Source organism: Acartia tonsa, chromosome 15 (genome assembly GCF_053477335.1).
Source record: "Acartia tonsa isolate MP-2025a chromosome 15, ASM5347733v1, whole genome shotgun sequence".
Lineage (NCBI taxonomy): Eukaryota > Metazoa > Arthropoda > Copepoda > Calanoida > Acartiidae > Acartia > Acartia tonsa.
The window spans coordinates 12,659,806-12,687,358 of record NC_137274.1 but is presented as its reverse complement, the minus strand read 5'-3'; the positions used below and the strand labels follow the sequence as shown (position 1 = coordinate 12,687,358).

General features: G+C 36.2%; 2 protein-coding genes across 15 annotated transcripts in view; one reads left to right on the top strand and one right to left on the bottom strand.

Moving 5' to 3' along the window:
• The window catches only part of LOC145306864 (uncharacterized), a 282,216-nt gene that overhangs the window by 165,593 nt on the left and 89,070 nt on the right, over positions 1–27,553 (top strand). The gene's annotated exons all lie outside the window — the stretch shown is intronic.
• On the bottom strand, positions 14,331–27,260 carry LOC145307303 (uncharacterized). Its single transcript, XM_080149666.1, has 3 exons — positions 27,103–27,260; positions 15,578–15,625; positions 14,331–14,836 (listed from the first exon to the last, which is right to left on the bottom strand). The coding sequence occupies exons 1-3, from the start codon at positions 27,153–27,155 to the stop codon at positions 14,473–14,475; spliced, it is 465 nt and encodes a 154-aa protein (XP_080005792.1). The 5' UTR covers positions 27,156–27,260; the 3' UTR covers positions 14,331–14,472.

Here is a 27,553-nt window from a genome sequence, read left to right as displayed (position 1 = left end):
ATAAAACTGGTTAGAAATAGGCAGATTAATGGGATTATTATTATAGGATATATTTATTATGATATATATATATTAAAGGCTCAGACGTCCTGTTTCTTAGTTAGGTAAGAAACGACGTACTTGAACACGTGGGAAATATAGATACCGCCAGCCTAGACTTATAGGCTTGTATCTAACCAAGTGCAGACGGGAGGAAGCGTATTCACTCTTTGGCCTGCAACAATCAACTAGCCCTCAACACAGCAGGATGGAGTATGGTGGCGGTTACAAGTGGAGGTCTGACTCAGCCAGAGAGTATAAGAATGTGAACAGGGATAAGGATACATAAACTTGGGTGTTGATTACCACACAACATTCCCATCATTGTGAAGCATATTTGAGTAATTTTTGAAATTTTGCGCATGATTTTCTTTTCTTTTTTTGTGTAGCTTTATTTTTAAAAGCTAAGCTTTTCTATAATTAGGGTCGGTCCGTTTGTACGTCCGTCCGTAACCGATAGATTTTTTCGTTGATTTAGCCATGTTAGAATTGTCCTATCGATTTCAAACTTTGCATGGTGATTTCTATAGAAGTTAGGTACGAGTTAGAAAGCGTAGCAACTCTATAATCATTTCCAGAATGTCCTTACGTCCATTTCAAATATGTTGTTTTTTTACAATTTAAATTTGCTCACAATTTTGCTTTGACTCTTATAACTTTACATTCTGATTATTAAGTTCTGACGTCATACAAGTGTCAATGTCCGTTTGTCCTACCGTTTCAGAGCTTCGCTTTTATGGATGTTGTCATCCTTTTTTATTTTTCATACAGCCGTTTATTTCATTTTTAACTCTCGTTGCGCTTTTTATGGATGTTGTCATCCTTTTTTTCAAAAAAAAGTCTTTTAAAGGGCTGTAAAGTTGAAATTTTAGGTTAAATCTTTTAGCAATTCATTTCTATCTATCTATCTTTTTAGTCATATAGAATGAATAACAAAAGATTATTTGTAAAACATCATGTATATAGCAATCTTCAGTTACAATTATTTAATACTTATATTTGCGGGAACTTTTATTTAATGAAATCTTCCAATTTTTAACATTTACAAAACGGCCTGCTTTATTGCATCAAGATCCGTGACAGATCTATATAGGAAATAAACGTCTATAAATGAGCTCGAGTCTTCCAATGGTAGAGTGTTTAAAACTCATAGTGCTCCAATAATCCTCATTAAACTCTCATTGACCAAAGCGATAAGACCTTTATTCTATTTGTTCTGTTTGAATTAAGTTTTTCACTTCATGTTGATTTTTGAATTACATTGAAGTATTTAATCCTTATTTCATAAATAAAAAATATACATTCATAATAGAGTAAATCTAAGAAAACTCTATTTTAAAAGAATTCGATTGTGGCGACACTTTCTTTGTGTTAAAATATTGAAACTAAAATTTTAATCATATTAACCCTTTGGTAATGGTAATGTGAAAAAATATAATTGAAAAAATCTATTTATTTATTGAGAAATAGATAAATAGATATGTACTTATAGAAAACTAGCCAATAGCGAAATAGTTATATTGAGCCAACTCTAGTCTTTTAATATTAACAATAATATTAGCGTTTACAGATTTTTTCAATAAAATTTAGAGGATTTTTTGAAAATTAAAATTAAAAATATTTTTTTTTATCTTTCTATCTATCTATCTAATATCTATTTAATTAAGGTGGGATTTCAGTGCTCGGCAGACACTTTAAGGAAATGCACAGTTATATTTATGTTAAAAAACAAGGATGACAACATCCATGAAAATAAAACGAACATTGACAATTAAACTAAAAGTAACAAGATATCCGTTTGTCTGTAGCTTAAAAACTCGCTAATCGAGCAGGACTGATTTGGTTTTCCTTTACAATAAAGCCTCACATAGGTTAGGGAAGTTTTATTGCTATTTTAGGAAAGGGTACCTCTACCCTCCCAAGAGAAATCGGCCCTAGAAAAAAATAACTTCCCTCCCCCCCCCCCCTCCGTTTTTACCTAAAATGTCCCTGTAAGGGCTTCGCCGCTAGTCATAAAGGAAGAGTTTATTCAAAGTCTGAAAAAAGAACTAGCGGCTACGCCCTTAGAGGTCTCTCCAGTCCCTTGGCTTACAAAACTGGTTTTGTATAGGCCCTGAGATGGTTTTAGGCTATTTTTTTTATTTTTATAACTAAGTCTTTGTATGGTTTTAAGCTATTTTTCTGCCCTTCCATATCCTTTCGAATTTAGAGCTCCTAGATGCTAGGGTATTCTTTATGAAGTATTTAGCTTCGCTTTCATTGATGTGTATCATTCTTATTTCTTAATTAATTAATTTGAGTCTAATTCTTGCCATGGTTCTTAATGGGATAAGACAATAGTCGATAAATTGATTATATCACCTGTGATGATAATAAACAAAATTACTCCTTCTATAGATTAAAAGTATTTGTTGAAAAATTTGAACTATACTAATCAATGAAAATTTATTAAAATTACCAACAATTTTTGAGCTAATAGACAAGATAAAGGCGTTTTATAACTTTGGGTACCAGTGTAATTTTACAGTCTAATTTCCCTTCCCTGCCTTCATGATTAATTTGAGTCTAATTTTCTTGATGTGCTGAATTTTAATTTCCAAATGTGTACGCAGTTTCCGCGGTGTTTCCTCATCCTATCTCAATATTTACTACGAGCTAAAAAAGCTTCAAACTTCAAAAAAAAAAAAAAAATTTTGAAAAATCGTTTATACGTCCAAAATTTTGAAAGTTTGGAAGTTTGAAGCTTTTTTAGCTAGTAGTAAATGTTGAGATAGGATGAGGAAACACCACGGAAACTGCGTACACATTTGGAAATTAAAATTCAGCACATCATTTTCTTTGGGTGTTGCTACTCTGTTTAGATTTTCTTTATTTTACTAATGGTTTCACAGGGAGGGGGGGGGGGGGGCAGTGGGTTGGAAATTATTCTGGTACCCAAAGTTTTTCAATATCAATTATAACTTTGGGAACCTTTCTTTTAATTAAGATTTGATTGTAAATTTTTCTGCTACCCAAAGTTTTATATTCTATTTAAATCAATTTATAACCTTGGGAAGCATCTATTTGAATTCTGATTGGTAACTTCCAATTTAATAGTATTGATCTAGAGTATAGGGGCGATTTTGTTTATACTTTATAATCATTGAGGATGTACATACAACAATTTATCGTCCATTGTCTTATTCCTTAGGATCCCTGTCAATTCTATAATGACATTTTTTAGATATCAATTTAACTTTATTTTTTGGGGGTAATTGGCATTCAATAGGGGTAAGAAGGTGGTATAAAAATAGCCTAAAACTATCTCAAAGCTTAGATATTAAAAGGCCACTAGGGCCCCTCATTTTAAATTTCGATTTAATAAAATAATTGGGGGTAGGTACATTTTTTTAGTTTTTAAAAGTATCCTCCCCAAAAATGGTTTTAAACCTTCTGAGGAACTATGAAAAGCTGCACAGTAAAAGAGAACCATAACGGTTCAGCGGTAAGTGAGATCCTTCGGTACACATAGATATGCTATTACTTCTATTTAAGAATGACTTTTTTATCAACTAAAAATTTTGATTTTTTTATCTAAAATTAATTACTATAAGAATCAGAGAGAGAGGGTACAATGGTCTGTTTAATACACTAGTCCCCAAAGTTTTGTAATAATGTTTTCTTATTTGTTGGCTTAACAACTTTTGGGACTTTATTTTAATTAGTTGGGTAATTAAGTTGAGTGTTCGAACGTTTCAATTACTAATTTTAATGTACAGAAGGGGTAAATTTGTGCGTCATCATTGGGGATGTACATCAATTTATCTGTCATGGTCCTATCCCTTAGAATCAAATAGAAATTTCAATAATCTTTTGTTGTATACGATTCATTTAGATAACATAAGCATCGGGTTTTTTCGATGATATGATTTCTGATTAAGGACATACAATAAAGGTACTAAGAAAGAGAGGGAATGTCTGATTGAGCCAATAGGAGAATCGCATCGGAATTTACATTGGATCTCATTGGTTGAAATTGTGTACACATTTTGCTACGAAGGCATGTTTTTTTTCATTTCATACATACATAAAAGTCAGCTGTTAACAGTATATTTTCTTAGTAGAAAGCTTTGCGGAATCAGAATTAATTGCCCAAAAATTTCGTTTACAATTTGAAAGCTTGAAACAAAGTTGGATTCTTAAAAAAAAAGTTAGGCTGGCTACTCGCTGGTGAGGCAAAATTATTTTTGTGAAAAATCCTCCAAAATCGAATAAAAAAATTTACAAAAATGAAATAAAATCTTAAGAAGGTTATTAACATATGATTTTGTTTAATTTTTGTAGATTTTTAATGTGCTTTTGGATGATTTTTCACAAAAATAATTTTGCCTCACTATCGAATAGCGAGTCTATCATTTTTTAAGAATCCACATCAGCTTGAGTCGAAAGTAAACAAAACTTTTGTCTGCTAGAAATGTTCTCTCTTAGATTTGACGAAAAAAGGGTTCAGAATATTCTTCTACTCTTCTATTTCTATTGGACATACTTACATTTCTAGGACTCGATTATAAGGATACATCGCTTATTAACAGTGTACCTTGTTTTTCAAGAAATCATTCTTTTAAAAAAATATGAATAGAAAAATTGTATAACCAAGAATCTGGCTAACCGCTGAACCAATATGGTTCTCCTTTACATTGAAGCTTCTTATAGGTCCTGGGAAGACTTATAACATTTTGGGGAGGGTACCACCAATATTCCAAGAGAAATCGCCCCTTCGGCACCTCGGGGCTAAAAAACTAGTTTTAATCTCATAATTGCACTTTCTATATCCGCGGAAAGCCGTTTATAATACGATGCGAGAAATAACTATGACCGTCTTTCTGTCTGTTAAATTTCCCCTAAGTTGATGTTGTCATCCTTGTTTTATTTATTTGATAAAAATAATTTAAATATTAAATTATTTTTTTTTAAATCTGTCAAACTTAAGATGAAAAATCCGTTAACTTTAAAGATGTGACTTTTTCCTTATATAAAAGTAATACGATATCTATGTGTCTCTCTTTATGTAGCAAAGGGCATTGCTAACCACTGAACCGATAGGGTTCTCCTTCACATTGTAGCTTTTCATAAATCCTATATAGCAAAAAGGTACCTCTACCCCCAAAGAGAAATCACCCCTAAACCCCCCCCCCCCCAATAAAAAACTACTATGTAAAATGAAGGACCGACTCACTCCAAATCCTTCAAGTACCCCTAGATGCCTCTAGGGGCGTAGCCGCTAGTAACAAATTTTTTTTAAGCACATTGTTGGGACTTCCAGATAAAGGTAGTGCAATCAATTATAGTTGTCCTCATTAGTTGGGATTTTACTTAACGCTCAATCACTCAGGCTTTAAACTAAGGTAACACCCATTAGACAATCAACTATTTGATTAGACAACCTTTGTCTAAAAGTTCTAACTGTGCATGGTAATGAGTTGTGTCCGTTTTGGGCCAAGGCATTCCCCCTACTCTGACTATTTATATCATGCACCTGATATAGCAGCAGTAGGAACCATTTTTAATGTCTATAGATATGACGCGGTGTCGGGCCGAGGTTCGAACCTCCCCGACAATAAGCGGTCGCGGGCTGTTAATTTGTTATAAACCATATCTGAGATATATGTAAATCCAGATAGAGAGTGTTTATTACACTAGTCCCTAAAGTTTTAAAATAACTTTTTCTTATTCGTTGGCTTAACAACTTTAACTGGGGAATTTTGATTGGTCGGTTCATTAAGTTAAGTGTTCAATCGTTTCAACCACTAATTTAACCTACGGAAGGTGTAATTTTGTGTGTCATCATTGGAGATGTACATCAATTTATCGGCCAATGTCTTATCCCTTTAGATCCCTGTATAAAGATGAGTTACTGAATAGCTAAGATAGACAGACAGAGAATATTATAGAGTAGCCATGCAACTAATTAACTAATTGGTATATATAAAAGGTTTCCTGATAACCGCGTTAAAATATCAAAACATTAAACCCACTCATAAACTAGAGTTACCGCCTTCTAGACAGCCAACCAACCCCAAGCATAAGTGCAAATGTTAATGTGTTCACTTTACGCCAGTAATGTTTTGGACTATACTACGTCATGATAAAGATTTTAACATGAAAACTTTAAACCCACTTTACAACTAGAGTTAAGCCTTCTAGACAGACCAGAAACATGAGGCATTAGCGCAAAGGGTAATGTCTTAGCTATTCGCTAGTTATGATTTGGACTAGACTTCGTCATAGAAGATATTTTAAAATGAAAACTTTGAAACTACTTTACAACTAGATTTGAGCCTTCTAGACAGTTCAACAATCTGTAGCATTAGCACAAAGGGTAATGTCTTGACTTTTTGCTGTTTATGTGTTACACAAGACTTGTGAGTACGTCATAATAAAAATGTCAAAAATCAAAAATGTATACACCAGACTTTGTCTTATATTAGAGATGTTAAAATCTAAAACTGTATTCCCCCAAAGATTTTTTTAACATCCCTTAAAAAATCACAACAGTACACACAAAGGCACAAAAATACACACACAAACACTAACACAGACAAATACACATACAGGCCCAAACACTCACCAAAACAATTACACATAAATGTACAAATAAATATACCCATACACACACAAACTTCCATGCACACAAATACACTCCTAACACACAAATACACACACACCAACTAACACTTACCCACACAAAAACACATACAGGCAAAAACATGTACAGGGTGGGGCACATAAATCTGGACTTTTTCTAATTTTTAAACAAATGAACATAAAATCGTCAATTTTACAGATTTTTATTGAATTTTAAAAACTGGGAGGCAGGCTAGGTATATGACTATTAGATTATTTTAAAAAATGACTGCCATGATCAATCGCCGCCTATACCCGCCTCCTCAACCGCCGGCAGGCCCTGGTCAAAATGTACCTGTCCAAGCTGGCAAAGTTCTCCTTGATAGTGGCAATGAGGGAGGTCTTTGCAATATGGGCACCTCTATAGGGGCATGCTTCAAAGTAGTACAAGGCCCAAAAGTCCATTGAATTAAGATTGGGCTGCTGGGAGGTCACATTTCCTTTGAAACGTGTGTAACCGCAGGATCCAAATTCAAATTCACCCAACTTTCAAGCTACCCTTAGACACGGAGGCTCTTATTTGGACCACAGTTGAGCTAGGAGGACGTTCGTTACCTTTATGGAAATTGCATGAAGTTTCAGCTAGGGTTGTCAGCGCAACATATACTCTAAAATAGTTATAAAGTTCTGTATGGGTCCCTGAAGTTGAGAACCTAGAAATTTTTCGAATTTCCACGATTTTTGGTCTTTTTGACATCTCAAAATTTGCCATGTTTCACTTTGCTGGAGTACTACGACCAAGCCATTTCAGATAGAGAGCTCTAGTCTTTTCTAGCGTCTTACTTGTGTATATAATAGTATCCCCACAAACACACACCCACTAACACTCAACCACACAAATACACACGCACACAATAACACACAAACACCATACACACCAAACCAAAAACAAACGCACATAAATTGTGCAACAATTGTACATAAATATTTGTGCCCCCACAGAATTTATTTTTGTCAATCTAATGTTATAATATCTGTATACATGTGTCAATTAAGAGTTTAATTTCAGACAGAAATGAAAATATCCACAGTAAGAATGTCTCCAACATTGGGCCTTAAATTACACTGGTACCCAAAGTGTTACAAAGCTAATTTTTTAAAAACTTTGGGTACTTTTATTTGATTGTGATTGGTTGGTTTAAACTAACAGTGTCCAAACTTTTCAACCAATGATTTTAGTCTTTACAGAAGAATATTTATCATGATTGGGATTATACATCAATTTATCATCCATTGTCTTATCCCTTAAGATCCCTGCAATATCTAGGAATAAGACAATGGACGATAAATTTATATACATTCCCAATGATGACAAACAAAATTTTTCCCTCCTGTAATAGATTAAAATTAATGATTGAAGAGTTTGGACACTACTAATTTGGGACTAGTCAAAATTCATTAAATGGAACCAAACATTTAAAGCCAATATATAATGTGTAATGATAAAGTGGTTATAAAACTTTGAAAGTTCGCTTTAAAACTTTGTGTACTTTTAGCAAATCTTTATTGGTTGGTTGAAAATAGCAGTGACCTAAATTTTTAAACAATAGTTTTTATTTTTGTCATAATCATTGGTAAATTTTACATACATCAATATTACGACCTTTTCCTATCTCTTGGACTAGCTCCTTATTAGAAGGGACAGTGATAATAAAAAACACCCTAAGACTTAAATATAAAATGGTCCAAAACCATTCCTTGACAAAAAAATGGAGGACTCAATATTTTCAGGAGCTTACGAATTATTAAGCTACAGACCAAAAAAACATTACTAAGAGTTTTAACTTTTAAATTAGTTAGAAGATTTCTGTAAAAGTTGCAATATGACATTCCCCCCTATCACATTATAGATCATTACAGCTGCGCCACTAGCCTAGAAGGAGTAAAAAATATAAAAATTGAATAGTCCCAAAAACATTCCAGGACCTGAAAGAAGCAAAACTCAATTAGTTCAGTAGTTATCGAAATCTTAAGCTGCAGATAAAAAAAAACTTACTACTTTATATAATAAAATAATATATAATAGGTAATTAAATATTACGTTTCCATCTCACGTGCATCTAGAGGCAGTGGGGGGGGGGACACTGGGCTGTGTAGTCTTAAAAATTTTGTAATCACGTCTTCTTTAACAATTTTGGGGAATTTTAATAAATTTTTATTGGTTGGTTCATTAAGTTGAATGACCAAGCAATTCATCTACTACTTGTAATCTAAAGAAGGGGTAATTTTTGCGTATCATCATTGGGCATGTACATAAATTTTTCAGCCATCGTCTGACGGAAATTGCCCCCCCCCCCTTTCATTTTAGTAAAAATAGTTATTACTATTCCCAGGACCTATTAGAGCTATAATGTAAAGGAGAACCATATCGGTTCAGCGGTTACAGAGATACTTCAGTACAGACAGATATATTTCCTGTTACTTTATTATTGATCCTATAAAATGATAAAATAACGAAAATAAATATATCAAAATCAAGCATTGCTGCGCTACTTATCAGGGATCTAAAGGGATAAGACAATGGCAAATAAATTGATGTACAGTACATACCCAATGATGATACGCAAAATTACCCCTTCTGTCGATGACACTTATTGTTGAAACGTTTGGACACTCAAGTTAATAAACAAAATTCTTAACAAAAGTCCCCAAAGTTCTTAAATTAATAAATAAGAAATCAGTATTATAAAACTTTGGGGACCCCCCCCTCCCTGGCCACAGTGTCCTTTATATGTATAATGTAAAGTGGTGCAATGAATCAAAACATCCAATTAGGGGTCCAACAATTAATTTAAAGTAATTAATCTGACACCGGGCTAATGATCTAATGTGGATTCTTTCGGTAACTGGGTAAAAAAAAGCAAAATTGAAAACAGCGAAAGTAAAGCAAGGGGATATAGTTGCTTTAAAAAATTATGACGTCATAAAAATGAGGGATAAGGAAATAAAAGCTTATACCAACAGTTAAATTAACTCGGAAAAAAATCATGAAACCTATAATTGTCGTTGGCAGTAAAATTTACGACCTTTACATCTGCCCCAAAAATATTATTTTAGATTTCTTTTGCTTGTTGGTTATACCTTATTCCTGGATATAGCGCCATTTTAAATTTTGCTACTTTTATCCCACTCAACTCGCCCAACTAATTTATATATCAGTTCAAATCGTTTATAGGAGCAAAGAAATTCTAAAAACAAGACCAACAACAGCCATAGAGACGTAGATGTTTTAACATAGAAAGAATAATCTATAATACAAAGTAGCTTGATGTCCGTCCGTCAGTCCGTCTGAAGCTTAAGATATAAATTACCCCTGTGGGAAAATGTCACTAAAGTGAATAGGAGGGTGCAAAAAATAGCCTAAACCCATCCAAAGGTTTAGATTGAAAACTAAAATAGTCTTTAAAAACCATCCCAGGACCTACGTAAAGCTTCCCCTAAAAGAAGGACTCAATCAATTCAGAATCAAATCTTAAGCTTCAGACAAAAAGCCCTACTTCTTTATATAAAACTAGCGGCTTCGCCCCTAGCCTCTAGGGGATTTCCCCCAAGAGGTTTGATCAAACTAATTGGTCATATTTTAGATTTAAAAGACAAATTTTTTTTTTTAAATTTCATTGGGGGGGAAAATTTTGGGGTGGTATTTTAAATTTTTTGGGGGGGTTGGGGGTGTCCCACCACCCAAGAAAATAGTTATAAATCTTCCCGGGACCTATGAGAAGCTACCCTGTAAAGGAGAACCCGATTGGTTCAGCGGTTAGCGAGATCCATCGCTACAAACAGACAAACAGACAAACAAACAAACAGACAGACAGACATCGTTCTTCTTTGTATTATAGATTTAACTTTACGAACCAATCAATCATAATTCTATTAAATCCTTGTTAAGCTAATGAGTAAAAGAAAACCTCATTATGCAACTTTGGGGACTTGTGTAATAAACAAACAAAGCCTTCTCACTCTCTGCCTCTAGGTGCACTCGAGGTTGAAACTTAATATCTAAATATTTATCAAAAAAGAAGTAATGTTTTTGGTCTGTAGCAAAGGATCAAAAAAAGTAAAATGGGGGAGGGGGATAGTCGACCCCCCCCCCTCTAACCTTTCATGCCCCTAGAGGCTTCTATGAGCATAGCTGCTAGTTCTATTATAAAAGTAGTAAGGTTATTTTGTCTGCAGATTTAGATTTCGATAAATACTAAACTTTTATGCAGCTGTTATAATCTATTAATGTTAAAGAGATTGTTATCTAGGTAACATATCCTTATATAAAAGTAATAGGAAGTCTTAGAGTCTTTTTGTGTGTGCGTTAGTACCAAAGGATCTCGCTAACCGCTGAACCGATATGGTTCTACTTTACAGGGTAGCTTCTCATAGGTCCTGGGAGGGTTTATAACTATTCTTGGGAATCATTACACAGACACACACACACACACATAGACATCATGTTACTTTTATATAAGGATTTGTTTTTCCATCAAAGTTTTGGATGTTGTAATCCTTGCTTTGATGATTCCTGTAGCAGATAGGTACGATTTAGAAAGCGTTGCATTTCACTAATCGGTAATAAAAGGTCCGTACGTCCATTTAAAGAATGGTAAATTCCTATGACAATAGAAATTTCTATAATCAATATTTTAAAAAGTTTTCTCGTATTCATTCGAATCCGGTGGATAGGAACCGGTTCTCATCCATACGAAAAAACTATGTCTAGCATCGTATTATATCCAGCTTTCTACGAATATAAAAATGTACAATCATAAGATTAAAACCAAATTTTTAGGCCCTAGGTGCCGTAGGCTTATAATTGTACATTCTATGTATATCCGCGGAAAGCCGTTTATAATACGATGCGAGAAATAACTATTATAACAAATTTATTTTTTGTTTAAACCTATAAATCTATATTCTGCTTATTATAAGATCTGATACTCTACAAGGTTAAATGTTCGTTTGTCCTACCGTACTAGAGCTTCGCTTTTATGGATGTTGTCATCCTTGTTTGATAATTACCAATGATGCAAATAATTGAAACATTTCACAAACATTTTTGCTATCTATCTATCTATCTATCTATCTATCTATCTATCTATCTATCTATCTATCTATCTATCTATCTATCTATCTATCTATCTATCTATCTATCTATCTATCTATCTATCTATCTATCTATCTATCTATCTATCTATCTATCTATCTATCTATCTATCTATCTATCTATCTATCTATCTATCTATCTATCTATCTATCTATCTATCTATCTATCTATCTATCTATCTATCTATCTATCTATCTATCTATCTATCTATCTATCTATCTATCTATCTATCTATCTATCTATCTATCTATCAATCTATCTATCTATCTATGTAAGTAATATGACCCATACTAAATGTTCCGGAAAATGAAATTAAAATTTCTGACTCAGAAAGAGAGAAAGCAGGGAGGGAGGGGGACATGGGGCTGTTAATTACACTAGTCTCCAAAGTCTTATTTGGGGACTTTTATTGAATTTTGATTGGCTGGTTAATTTAGTCGAGTTTCCAAACTTCTAATTGTATTCTAAAGAAGGGGTATTTTTGTGCATCATCATTGGGGATGTAAATTACTTTATCTGCCATTGTCATATCCCTTTAGATCCCTGAAGAGAAAGCAGCATGTAATTGTACTCAGGGATCTTTAGGGATAAGACAATGGACGATAATTAATATATACCCCCAATTATGACACAAAATCACCCCTTCTATAGAATTATATATCATCGTTGGAAATATTTGCACCAACTAATTCAAGCAAAGTACATAAAATTTCTTTAAAAACTTTGGGTACTAGTATAATATGTTCCCTTCCTCCCTTCTGAATTATGCAGCAAATATTTAAGAATTGTCCTATCGATTTTAAACTTTACAATGTGATTCACGTGACCATTCATAAATTAAGAGAAGCCACTATATAATCATTACCATAAAGTCTGAAACATTTATAGCTTTATAATTGTTCTATCGATTTCAAACATAGCATAATGATTTCTATTAATTAGGAATGATTTAGGAAGCTTAGCGTCTCTATGATCGTTACCAGAAAGTCCATGCGTCTAATTAAAACATACTGATTTTTTGACAACAATTTTAGTATGATATTTTTATCCTATTCATCTGATTTTGGGAATAATGATTCCTAGAATTCCTATAAATAGGACAATTCTAACATGCCTATATTAACGAAAAGAGCTAACCCTTACAGACGGACCGACCCTAATTATAGAAAAGCGTTCGTTCGTTTGTCCTTCCTTATGTTTTTAGAGATTTGCTTTTATGGATGTTGTCTTCCTTATTCATAGAGCAAAATAGAAAAATTAAATAAATCAAAATTTATTTAGTTAAAGATAAACAATTTTTTAAAAATATATATATATATAAAACCCATATTTACTATTTGGATGCCCTAGCCTTAGGGGCCAATTTATATACGTCCAATGGGGGGGGGGGGTAAATGGGTGCTAACCCCCCTCAAATTTTTTTTGCCCCCAACACAATGATATTTTTATTCCTGGAAATATTTCAATCTAGAGGGAGGGGGGGGGGGTGAGCTCACATACAAATCAATACTTTGAAATTAATTGCTTTTAAAAACCTATAGCTACATATTAATAATTATTTATCGCATCGTATTATAGACAGCTTTCCGCGGATATTAAAATTATAAATTTAGGCCCAGACTAAGAAAACTTATATTGATTTTATAATTTTTATTTTAATATCTGTAGAAAATTGTCTCTAATACGATGCTATACATGATTTTTCAGTATGGCTCAGAACCGGATCTAATCCAGCGGATGTTAATGGGTGTCAAACCCATACTGGAAAATATTTAATGTACAGACTATAGTAACTAAACCCCTTGATATCATCTTAGGGCTCAGCCACTAGTAAATAAAACTTAAAAGTTCACAGTAAAATGTTGCTGGTAACGATTTTCTCCAAAAATCTATGAACTTTATAGGCTTCTAACAGCCAAACGGTGGAACATATAGATTATGCTCGCTCAAAATTTTAACCAACAAAAGAAGGCCTTCAAATAATCTGGAATAGTTATTAATCAATAATGCACAGTAGGATATATAAGTTGGAAGGAATTTAAATGTTAAGGGGAGATTTGAAATCTGCATAAAACTTTAAGGATTTTTATTAAATTTGTTTTTTGTATAATTCTTTATCTAAAAGCGGAAATACAATTTAAGATAATTAATTTTGACATCTGTAATTGGTGGATTTAAAAAATCTGCGCTCTGATTGGAGAAGCTTAAGTGTCGTAAATTATTCACCCAATTAGAGCGCAGGTAGTTTCCAATCCACCTATCCTATTGGTCAAAATTGATTAACTTAAATTGTATTTCTGCTTTTAGATAAAGAATTATACAAAAAACGAATTGCAGATTTCAAATCTCCCCCTAACATTAAAATTCCTTCCAACTTATATATCCTAATGCACAGTTATCTAGCAGTGCACATAAATGCGTAAAAAATTTAATTTGCGCGTTTTTTTTCTTCAGAGGGTTTCCCTGTGCATCATTGGATCTTTTCTATCCCATATCATTTGTAGGCCTTCTTATGTCGCTTAAAACGGTGTGCGGGCATGATTTGTACGTTTAGCTGTTTGGCAGCTAGCAGCTTTTAAAATTTATAGATTCGTTATATAGAACATTTTGCCGTTAACTGCACTAGATCCCAAAATTGTTCTATTTAACTGGCACATAAGTTGGTGGCAAATAATTTAATCTCCATCCAGATCATCATTTTTCTCTGTCTTTATAACCACGTGGCTGGGACCGTCAAAATTTGGCGCCATTTTTCCCGCGCTTTCACAAGTTCCCGCCAAAATGTTGTGTTTCAGCTCCAGTTTTGGTAGCGGGGGCGAGGGGGTAAAATGTAATTCTGGTTTTATTAGCATCAAGCCAGGTGGGGGGTGCTGCTCAAGGGGGTGCATTAGGGGGCGCACTTGGCTGGATGGTGTTGCAGTATTGTTATTGGAAGTTGTCAGGCTTTTAGTAAAGTCATGGTTTTTATTAAAATTATCACTAGTACCACAACTAGAAGAATTTTCGGTGGGTAGTTCCTGCTTTTTCCACTTGGTTCTTCTGAAAATAAAAAAAATTATTGAATAACCAAACGGCTCCTCTAGATAATACCTGTGTGTACCTGTACTCTCGAGGTTATCCAGGTTCAGGTAAAACTGAAATAATACCTTGTGGTGTACCTGTCCTCTAGAGGTTATCCAAGTTCAGGTACACTAAAATAAAACCTTGTGGTGTACCTGTCCTCTTGAGGTTATCCAGGTTCAGGTACACCAAAATGAGACCTTGTGGTGTACCTGTCCTCTAAAGGTCATCCAGGTTCAGGTACACCAAAATAAGACATTGTGATGTAACTGTCCTCTAGAGGTTATCCAGGCCCAGGTACACAAAAATAACACCTTCTGGTGTACCCTACCTCTAGAAGTAATCCTGGTTCAGGTACACCAAAATAAGAAATTGTGGTCTACCTGTCCTCTAGAGGTTATCCAGGTTCTGGTACACCATAATAAGACCTTGAGTTTACCTGTCCTCTAGAGGTTATCCAGGTTCAGGTACACTAAAATAAGACCTTGTGGTGTATCTGTCCTAGAGAGGTTATCCAGATTCAGGTACACCATAATAAGACCTTGTGGTGTACCTGTCCTCTAGAGGTTATCCAGGTTCAGGTACACTAAAATAAGACCTTGTGGTGTATCTGTCCTAGAGAGGTTATCCAGGTTCAGGTACACCATAATAAGACCTTGTGGTGTACCTGTCCTCTAGAGGTTATCCAGGTTCAGGTACCTGTCCTCTATATGAATTTACCTATTTTGAAACCAAATTTTGACTTGTTGTTCTGTAACATTCAAATTTCTAAAACAAAAACAAACATGAAATATTTTCACAGGGTGACAGAAGGACAGACAGAAAATACAGAGAGAAGGACAGACAGAAAAGACAGACAGAAGGATAGACAGAAGGACAGACAGAAGGACAGACAGAAGGACAGACAGAAGGAAAGACAGAAGGACAAAAACAAGGACAGAAGGACAGGCATAGGGACAGACAGAAGGACAGACAGAAGGACCTACAGAAGTACAGACAGATCGACAGACAGTAGGATTGACAGAAGAACAGATAGAAGGACAGACAGAAGGACAGACAGAAGGACAGACAAAAGGACAGACAAAAGGACAGACAAAAGGACAGACAGAAGGACAGGCAGAAAGACAGGCAGAAGGATTGACAGAATGACAGACAGAAGGACAGATAGAAGGACATCCAGAAGGACATAAAAAAGGACAGACAGAAGGACAGATAGAAGATCAGACAGGAAGACAGACAGGAAGACAGACAGGAAGACAGACAAGAGGACAGATCGAAGGACAGACAGAAGGTCAAACATAAGAATAGACAGAAGAACAGACAGAAGAACAGACAGAAGAACAGACAGGTGGACAGACAGTAGGATTGACAGAAGGACAGACAGAAGGACAGGCAGAAGAACATACAGAAGGACAGACAGAAAAAGAGAATGAGAGACAGACAGAAGGAAATATAGGAGGACAGACAGAAGGACAGACAAAAAGGACAGACAAAAGGACAATTAGAGGGACAGACAGAAAGACAGATAGAAGGACAGACAGAAGGACAGATAGAAAGACAGACAAAAGGACAGACAAAAGGACAGATAAGAGGACACACAATAGAAGAGACAGAAGAACAGACAGAAAAACAGTTAGAAGGATAGATAGGAGGACTAACAGAAGGACAGATAATAGGACAGACAGAATGAAAGAAAGAAGGAAAGACAGAAGGACAGATAGGAGGACAGACAAATAGGATAATGAAATATAAATTAATGTACTTAATATAGATTAAAATCATATTTAGAAAACTAGGGATACAGTTTTCATTTTGTTGTACAACTCTATCAGTAAATTTCTGTGATATGATTAAAATTTAATAAATATCTTAAATGATAAATACTAAATAATAATAAATTGGTTGAAAAGACTGGACATATAGATAGATAGAAAGTTGGAAAGATGGATATATATAGAGAGAGAAAGAGAGGGACAGAGAGAGATAGATAGATATTAACCTGCTAAGATCAAATGGAGATGAAAGAGGAAGAGAGAGAGAGAGGGAGAGAGAGAGAGAGAGAGAGAGAGAGAGAGATAGAGAGTAAGAGAGAGACAGAGAGATAGATAGATAGATAGATAGATAGATAGATAGATAGATAGATAGATAGATAGATAGATAGATAGATAGATAGATAGATAGATAGATAGATAGATAGATAGATAGATAGATAGATAGATAGATAGATAGATAGATAGATAGATAGATAGATAGATAGATAGATAGATAGATAGATAGATAGATAGATATATAGATAGATAGATAGATAGATAGATAGATTGTTTCGGTACAACGGCATTTGGCTGGCCGTTTACCAGATCTTTACGTACAGACGTACGAAACCTGCTACTTCCCACAAGAGACAAAACCAGCATAGTTACTAATACAATTTATTGTATGAAAACGGTCATGCTGAAATAGAAAATAACAAAATTAATAATCAAATATTAAAATGTTAAATACATGATAAAGTAAATCTTGTAAAAGAGAATAAATCTTTTCTTAGTTGGAACAATCGTCTTTTTTGATAAAATAAATATTCATTATGAGAGGTTGCGTGACTTCGAAATTATATTTTAAATGTATAAGAAGGCTAGGGTTATTTTTTGCTTAAAATTAATCAAAATTAAATGCGAGTTTGAAATTCATAAACAAAATCATTATAGACTACTATTAAAATATTCTGATACAAAAATAAATTAATTACTTGGTCTAATTTCAGTAAAAATGAAAGATTAATTTGCCGTCTTAAAAAAATCACTCCATTCCATTAAAAATGCTTAAAGAAAGAATTCTTACCGAAGTTTTTGTTCCTGTAAAGCCGGGAAGCACTCAAAGGTATTTTTCAGTACGGATAACACCACAATTCTGACTATACATGGTTTTTTATCACACAGATATTCCGCACATTTTGAAAGATAGATTAAAGATGGCCACGCTAGCTTTGTTTTGGTCTAAGCGCAAGCGTTGTTTTGATTGCCGTGTCCAATTATGAACTTTCAATTTGAATCTCGGCGCTTTCCAAACTGCCATTAATGATAAGGAAAACAAAAGGATAAAGGTTCGAGTTCACAAACGCATCACACTATTATACTTCCAATACACACCCGCCTGAAAGTGGGGAATCGAACATTACACCATTCAAATTTTCAACTTTGTGTGCAGACAATGTCCACAAAAGTCACAATTCAAAACCACAAAAATTACAAGAGTTTTAAATTTTGGCCTTTTGGCCTCAAATTTGCTAGTAATAATATTCACGAATACTCGTACTAACACAAAATGACACAATTCCACAAAAATGTAGGAATAAAGGAATAGGATATTAAACATTCTTCATTGAAAGCTTACACATTCACTACTCACTCATAACACTTAATCTCATGGCCTCACAATTTTTCGAAATAAACAAATAGTTATTTGAATTTGTTAGACCATGTAATGCAATACATAATAATAACTTAAAATAAGTACCCAAACTTAAATTAGGTACCTAATCATTAATAATGATAAAATCTTTCTTCGATCAAATCTTTATGTAAAAGATAGATAAGAAAATAATCCTTAAATCTAGATAAACAGAATAATCAAATAAAGTAAAATTATTCTTAATCTAAACATATCATCAAATAAAATATCCTTATATCTAAGAACATATAAAAGAACTGTATTAATTCATCAATAAAACATCAAAATGAAAGTAAAATTGCATTTTTGCATATGCGAATTTTAAATTAAGCTCAAAGTAAAAGAAAAGTCTCAAAAAGTGTTTATTTGGCAATTTCTCTTTGGCTGAATAGATAATAAGCTTTTCCGTGTACTTATTTATACAGTCTTTTAAAATTAAGAGCAATTGGGGCCTCAGTTCAACCTGAACCTCGAAAGCTTGCAGATCAAACCGACGCACTACAATTATAATAATGCCACGTGCGACGAGTCCTGTTTATGGTTATGTTTTGTTTCTTTTTGTGTAACCGTGAACAGGATTCCTGGCGCGGGGCTCAAATCACGAACATTTCTGAAAAAGATAGAATGAAAAATGTTCAAAAGTTAAAATCTTCAAAGAAAGAAGGAATCAAAGAAACTACGAAAGAATCTTTTTAAATCTTCAGATATTTTTTAAGCTTTAGTTTCCATGCCATCTAGGTTGTTCGGCCGAGGAAACAGAGCTGGAACACCCTGGATGGCATGACTATTGGGCTTTATCCTTCGAATTAATCAAACGAATCAAAGTGCATCTGCTATGTTCATAAAATTACTGCTTTTTTGTTTTTAGGTAATCTTCAGAACGAAATTAAATATAATAATCTTAATATATAGTTAATATTAAATTATTTTGTAATGCATGTAATATAAAAAGATATTTTTAAAATGATCAAATGTGTTTCATTTCTATTCTTATCTGTATATATCATATTTCATGTTTGTTAAACAAGGAACGACAATAATGCTTCGCATCCAAATTTAAAAAAAATACGTACCTAAGATTTTTTACGCGAAAAAATCCCAGGTCCCGATCAAATAAATCCGTAAAGAAAACTTATGTATTCGAATAAAAAACTTTAGTTTTATGCGTTGGAAATAAAAATTTGAGCTCATTTATAATTTTTAACGAAATTGTGAGGAAATTTGCGTCAATTTTAAATTAAAAAAAATATGCAATTGCTGAAAGTTAAAAAATACGCGAAAAGAACGATACTAATAAAAATACTTAATCGTCTTGGGAATCATCTTGGGGTAGGTTTACTTTCAACAATCGTCTTGCAGAAATCTCGTTATCCGTGGCTTCAACATCATCAGACAATTTGAAACGGGCAACAACTGTACGGCCACCGCCACGTACGTCTTGAACTCTGCCGAGGCGATACTTCTTAACCAAGTTGGTGCACCCGTCAACAAGAACGACATCTCCAACGCTCAGCGGAACTTGATTGCGTCTCCACTTTACCGTGCGCAATAGCTCAGGCAGCAGCTGCTGCTTGTAGACTTCATGGAACTGTCTAGTCAGCTCCTCCAGATGGCTTAAACGGCGTGTAATTCTATCTCTGGAACCGGTCTCGAACGAGCAAATCCCATCGTTAGCTCTGCCACCCAACAAATCAGCAGGAGAAATGATTCTCCATGTGTTAACATCATTCCCTTGTGTAGCATAACTCAAGGGTTTAGAGTTTAAAACTCTAGCAGTTTCAGCAGTCAGCAGCAACAACTCATTGTGATTGACAACAGCTCCACACAACTTCTTATTGAGGACACGCTTGACCATGGCGACCTGGCGCTCAACACTTCCAACATATGAATGAGCGCCAGTCGGTACAAGGTGCCACTCAAAACTCACATCAGACTTCTTCATAACTTCATCAAGTATTCTTTTCGAGCCAAGAAAATTGGTGCCGCGATCTGTAGTTATGACTCTGGGCATATTGTAGAATGCTTGAAGCTTTCTGAGGCCAATAATGACAGCCTCAGTACTGTAATCCAGCAGAACATCAATAAACACTGCTTGTGTAAAACGACAACAAGCAATTAACAACCAAACCTTGTACTTGGCTGGATTCTTCCTGGTGCGGACTCCAGGCCTTGTAACTTCCATCGGGCCTGCAAGGTCAAGATGAACATGGAAGAATGGAACTGAAGATTCTAACCTGTCGGGCAGGACGTCTGCCATAGTTGGGGCTGAACGACGTGCATACTCTAGACAACAACTGGAACATGATTTGACAACCTTCATAGCTTCTTGGCGGCCACATGATATCCAAGCATACCTGCGACTCTGTACCAAAGTTTTTCTATGACCGGCATGGCCAAGTTCATCATGGGCCAGCTGCAGGAACAGTCTGGCCAAGTTATTGTGACGATCAATCAAAATAAGGCCAGGGGAATCCTTAAACAGCTTCTTCTTTCCCTCGGCTGCTGCCTCCAAGGCCTTGACCCCACAGGACCTCATCTTGAGGACTCTGAATTTACGAACAGGATAATAGCCATTATTACCAATGATAGGCCAGTACACCTCAGTCTCGTGATAATAAGGTTGAAGACTATCAAATTTACCTTCAGCCTCCATAATCATCTCCTTCTCCTGGTTGTATGATGCCAAGAATAAATCACACACCACATCTAGGTAGGTAATTGAAAAAGTGTGGTTGCCATAAAACTTGGAATCAACTAGCGGCTCTTGTCCAGCTGGAACCGAAACTCCCGTCGGCTCTTGTCCAGCTGGACCCGCAACACTGATCGGCTCTTGTCCAGCCGGAACCGAAACTCCCGTCGGCTCTTGTCCGGCTGGAACCGAATCATTCATCGGCTCTTGCCTGGCCGGAACTCGTTTCTTAACAAGCAACAACTTGAAACAGTTGGCAGCTCTGATCACCGCCTGCATAGTTTTACGTGCCTGCCTGTAGGTACGTCGTGCTAAAGTTCTCCAGAAATCAGTATCTACTACCTGGACGGCCATACACTTCAATCGGACCATGCGCTGATTCATCTCAGCCTCTGGGATGGGGTGATTTACTTCACCCGCCGTCTTTACAGGCCACTGGTCCTGCTCCAGGCGTAGCCATTCAGGCCCATCCTGATACCTGGATCCTGGTGAAACATCTTGAATGGTACAGGCACCTCTGGTGGCAAGATCTGCAATGTTGTGATCTGTAGGAAGCCAGCGCCAATCCTCTGGGCTGGTCAGCTGTTGGATCTCACTCACACGATGACTGTTAAATATGTTTAACATCACTGATTCAGACACGATTTGCGATATGGCGCAAGTGCTGTCGCTAAAAAACATCTTGCCTGCTACTGCAAACGGCAGGGCTCGGACAATTGCGTCCGCCAATCTTGCCATTAATAAACATGACAACAACTCAAGTCTTGGAATAGACTCAATCTTAACAGGAGCCACACGACTCTTGCCACTGCATAAAATCACTTCGAAGCCTCTGGCCGTTGGCCAACGTAGGTTGATGATGGCTGCGTAGGCTGAACTTGAAGCATCAGAAAAACCAATGATGGTTGGAAGCCCCAGTGGCTCATCAGGAACTAAAGAACGTTGAAATGGCACTTCTCCAAGCTTAGCCCTGTCGGCCAAACTGTCAACAAAGTCATCTCTCAGCTTGGCAGGAACATGCTCATCCCATGATACGCCACTAATGCAAACCTCCCGAAGTATAAGCTTGGACTTCAGGAGTAGTGGGCACATGAGGCCAAGAGGATCATACAATTGCTGTACGACCCGCCAAATCTCTCTCTTCGTTACACATTCTGGCATGGCTCTCCATAAATCTAACAGATCAAGGTCCTCCAGCAATTTTCGGCCCTTTATCTTGGCGCCATGATTCACCCGAGCAGGTAAAGTAAGAACATCTTCTCTGGGGGCCCATTGAATGCCCAGTACCTTAACAGGATCAATATCATCTCCAGAATAAATAACTGATTTAAAGCTGAAGTTGCCAGGTTCAATCATTTCCTTCAACTCTTTGACCATTTTGACGGCTTCTGGCTTGCTATTATGGCCGCCAGTATGGTCATTAATGTAGGTACACTGCTCCAGCTTGATAGCTGGAGCATCCTGATGCAGTACAAACTTGGAACCGGTAGGTTGTTGCTCACTTCTCCACAGGTCCTGCTTTGCAACTACCTCTGCTCCCTTTACGTATTCAGATCCATAAACATCATGAACATCTTGGCGGCTGCGCCCTCCAAAAATCTGTGCTGTAAGTCTCAGGGCTGTGACGGCGAAATCGCCTGCCAATTTCTCCCCGAAGTTAACTTTTTTGGTCAAGTAAACTTCGGGGTTGGCATGTTCATCCTCTGCAAACCACACTCTCTTCAGCTGCGAATCTTCATATGTGGCCGCCAAAGAATTGTAAAATTTACAGACATCACAAACACAGGCACACTTGTAACTTCTGAACCGAATAAGATTGTGAAACAAAGTGTAGGTAGGTTGTGGGCCGTCCATCATAATATGATTTAAACTTGTTCCATTGCAGGTCAAGCTAGAGTTTGCGCAGATTCTCAAGGGGGTAGAAATGCTATCCTTGAAGGCCGTCACTAATGAATTAAAATAAACTGGACCTTCATATGCTAAGTCTTGTGGCGTGGCTTTGACGTACACCCCACGGGACACCGCCTCCTTGAACACCTTACAGAATACGTCATATTCGCCGTTTTTTATCATGCGCCGGCGATCACGAAGCGCAATATTATACGCCTGCCGCGAATTGTTCGGCAGCGTATGTGTTGGCAGCCGGTATGGATAAGCTGCCGTCCACTCATTCTTTACAAGATCCAATGTTAAACCTTCTTTTATCAGATCCTGTTTTCGCTGATCAATGGCTGACTTGCCTGACGCAAGTGCCAGGCAGTGCCTGCAGCCCGTGCATCCACTGCACAGCCGCGGCGGCTGCACGCCTAACGCCTCCGACGATTGGAAGTCCATCGCTGCAACTTCCAACTTAGTAACTTTACAAACAACTGGCTTACTAACAGGCTTTCCATCGGTAGAAACAACAAGGAAACCTGTGCCAAAAATGCTGCGGTATAATCTTGACTCGCCGATGAGTTTATCCGCCTGTGGAAACGTCGTGGGCGTGACATGCCCTAAGAGAATATCAAGTGGTCCATTGACCAATGAAAAATTCTGTGGTCTCATATCAAACAAAGCAGCTGCGGCGACTGGGTCCATGCTGCGCAGCCCATCTGTATGTCCAATTGTGTGAACAACAGCTGCTTCCATAACATGCTTGTTCTTGTTACGGTCAACCAGGCAGAGTTTAACTGTTGGGCATGACTGAACTTTGCCATCAGCCATTGAAATAGTAGCTACACGTCCAGTAGAGGGCAACTGCAACTTCTTGGCAATAGACTGTGTAACCATGGTGAGGTTGGCACCTGTGTCCCACATCCCGGACACAGGCACCTTCCTCTTGTAGACATCCAGCGCGTCCAGCTTCTGGAGCATCAACATGTAATTATTCTCACCCAAAAATGGCGCTTCATAAACAGCTGAAACCTGGGCGACGGACTCATGGAGGAGGGAGTTATGTTTCTGTCCACAATTATTGATCCTGCAGCCTCCAAGCTTCTCAGCACGCGGACACTCTGAGGCGCGGTGCCCCTTGTTAAGACATAAGAGGCACCCGCCGATTTTCATCACAAACTCTTTCCGTTCTGGAACAGACATGGTTGTAAACTTCGAACATTTAAACAAAAAATGATCTCCACTGCAGCCATCTGACGGACAGGACTGCTTCTTCTTGAACTTGCTAGGTGTACCAGGTTTACCTACGGCGGCCGCAGCTGCGGCAGGATTACCTTTCTTCTTGGACGGCGTGTCCAAGCCGTGGCTGCTGCGCATCAATAATGCGCCACGCTGCTGCTCTAGTATATCCAGCAGCTTAGGCACATCGGGAACGTCCATGCTCCCGAGTGCAAGGTCGAGTTTATCCTGAAACTCTTTTGGCAGTTTCTTAGATAACATCTCCAACAATAAAACTGTGAGCCATTGGCTTGTAGAAACTGCGTCCTTACCATCAGCCTTGGTCATCTGCTCGAGCTGGTTGATGGCACCTGAGAACTCTGCAAGAGCGCTGACAATCTGGCCGCTCTCGGACAATTTACCTTTCTTGTCCCAGTTGTTGAATATACACAACATCTGTCTGGTTCTAGATTTGAACAGTTGGTCCAAATACGTCCATTGCGCTGCATGCGTGGCAATCTGTTGCAACTGCAGCCTCAACGGTTTATCCTTCATTACTCGTTCACAACTTAACACCATCTGCAGGTAGCTGGGCTCATATCCAGTAGTAAGCTTCTGGAAATTCTCCTTAAATTGCGCATAAGAAGATTCTTGCCCATCGAAGCTGGGAAGGAGTTTCTCGTCTAGGCGTGGCATGTACCCATGAGGCGAGAACATCGGACTGGCAGCAAACGATTGAGCGCCAAATGACGGCAGCATAGGATCTACTGAGGCACCCGAGACTGGCGTAACAGGCTCTTGCTTAGCCTTTGCCAGCGTCTCCATCAGTTTAGTCATATCACTGATAATTTTAGTTGGTAGAGGTATGTAATCACCTTTAGTAACTTTCACTATCTGCATACAACGTTGTTGCAAACTGTTTTTGTGAGCTGCAAGATCATCACCAAGAACTAAGACCTCATTGTTTATCGCTCTTAGCTCATCTATGGCACTTAATGTAAGTTTTAACTCGCTATAGTTCTTTCGTGCCGTGATAATGTCACTATAAAAATCTTTTAGGTTATTATCATCTTGGATTAACACATCCAGCTGTTGAAGACCGCTCATGGTACGTTCAAGATTTAGGTTCGCATCATGAACAAGGATGCATTCCTTGGTGAGATTAACATTGATGTCTGCGGTATCCGAAACTACCTGCATCACTCTGTCAAACTCTTCGGTTATCACTTCAACTGCCCTAGGCAATCTGTCCGACAATAATTCATACCTAGTCTTTTTAGGTGCCATTTTCACTTTTGTTAACACTGATTACAACTATAGTCACGTGTAGAATTTTATTCACATTCAACACATACGGTAACTGTCACTGGCTTTGACTGGCTGACTGGACTTCTTACCGTTTTCATTGTTTCGGTACAACGGCATTTGGCTGGCCGTTTACCAGATCTTTACGTACAGATGTACGAAACCTGCTACTTCCCACAAGAATCAAAACCAGCATAGTTACTAATACAATTTATTATATGAAAACGGTCATGCTGAAATAGAAAATAACAAAATTAATAATCAAATATTAAAATGTTAAATACATGATAAAGTAAATCTTGTAAAAGAGAATAAATCTTTTTCTTAGTTGGAACAATCGTCTTTTTTGATAAAATAAATATTCATTATGAGAGGTTGCGTGACTTCGAAATTATATTTTAAATGTATAAGAAGGCTAGGGTTATTTTTTGCTTAAAATTAATCAAAATTAAATGCGAGTTTGAAATTCATAAACAAAATCATTATAGACTACTATTAAAATATTCTGATACAAAAATAAATTAATTACTTGGTCTAATTTCAGTAAAAATGAAAGATTAATTTGCCGTCTTAAAAAAATCACTCCATTCCATTAAAAATGCTTAAAGAAAGAATTCTTACCGAAGTTTTTGTTCCTGTAAAGCCGGGAAGCACTCAAAGGTATTTTTCAGTACGGATAACACCACAATTCTGACTATACATGGTTTTTTATCACACAGATATTCCGCACATTTTGAAAGATAGATTAAAGATGGCCACGCTAGCTTTGTTTTGGTCTAAGCGCAAGCGTTGTTTTGATTGCCGCGTCCAATTATGAACTTTCAATTTGAATCTCGGCGCTTTCCAAACTGCCATTAATGATAAGGAAAACAAAAGGATAAAGGTTCGAGTTCACAAACGCATCACACTATTATACTTCCAATACATAGATAGATAGATAGATAGATTGAGAGACAGAGAGAGAGACAAAGAGATATATATACAGTGTGTTTTTTTTTATGAGAACTTTTTTGAAAGCAATTTTACCCCACTTATAGCTATCAGAATTTAATGATTAATGGCTTATTTTCTTCGTTTTTTAAGGCAACTAATAAAACAACAAAAAAATATTTCAGTTTTTATTTAAAAAGTACAGTAAAATCTAAATTTCAAAACTTAGGTGTCAACATATAAAAAAGGTTTTAGCGCATTTTTCTTTAAAAAATGGATTTTCTGTAGTCGACTTTGGGGGGCGAGTACTCCCTCCCTGGTTGAGATATGACCTTCAAACTTTGATATGTTCTAGTACATGTCCCTAATAGTATCTGTATACATTTTTAGCTCTATATCTCAACTTTGAAGTGTTAAGCAGCCATTCTTGCAAAAGGTTGATTATTTGAGCATAAGAAAAATGCGCTAAAACCATTTTTAGATGTTGACACCTAAGTTTTGAATTTTAGATTTTACTGTACTTTTTAAATAAAATCTGAAATATTTTTTTGTTGTTCTATTAATTGCCTTAAAAAACGAAGAAAATAAGCCATTAATCATTAAATTCTAATAACTATAAGTGGGGTAAAATTGCTTTTTAAAAAGTTCTCATAAAAAAACACACTGTATATATATTAACCTGGTAAAGAGCAAATAAAGACATAGATAGAAAGAGTGAGAGAAAAAGAGAGATATAGATATATAGTTAGATAGATAGATAGATTGATAGATAGATATTAACCTGCTAAGATCGCTACGCTCCTTTGAGTTGAGATATTTCTTGTTTTCAAACATTTTCTCCAGTTCATATATCTGATGGCCTAGTGGTTCAGTGGTTTTTCAGTGTTATTAGAAACGATACTCATCTACATTAAGGGTATGTATGGCCGTACGTCCGTCCGTAACGGATTGCTTTAATTTAGACTTGATAGAATTGTTTTTAAACTTGGCTTTTAGAAAGCGCAGCAACTCTATATTATCATTACCAGAAAGTGTGTAAGTCTGATTTTAACATGAACACTTTTTACATGAATTTATTTTTTCATTTCCTTAATTTTAATAATATGGATTAATATTACGATTAGGTATATAAGCAAAGCATTTCTATAATCACTATAAATTTGTATTTTAATTATTTTGGGATCTTAAGGGATAAGACAATAAATGATGAATTGATATACATCCCCAATGAT

Coding starts and splice junctions, on each gene's coding strand:
- LOC145307303 (XM_080149666.1), bottom strand. CDS start 27,155: ATGTTTGAAAACAAGAAATATCTCAACTCAAAGGAGCGTAGCGATCTT. Junction 15,626..27,102: donor GAGCGTAGCGATCTTAGCAG/GTTAATATCTAT, acceptor TTTTTGTTTTAG/AAATTTGAATGTTACAGAAC. Junction 14,837..15,577: donor AAAATTTGGTTTCAAAATAG/GTAAATTCATAT, acceptor TTTTATTTTCAG/AAGAACCAAGTGGAAAAAGC.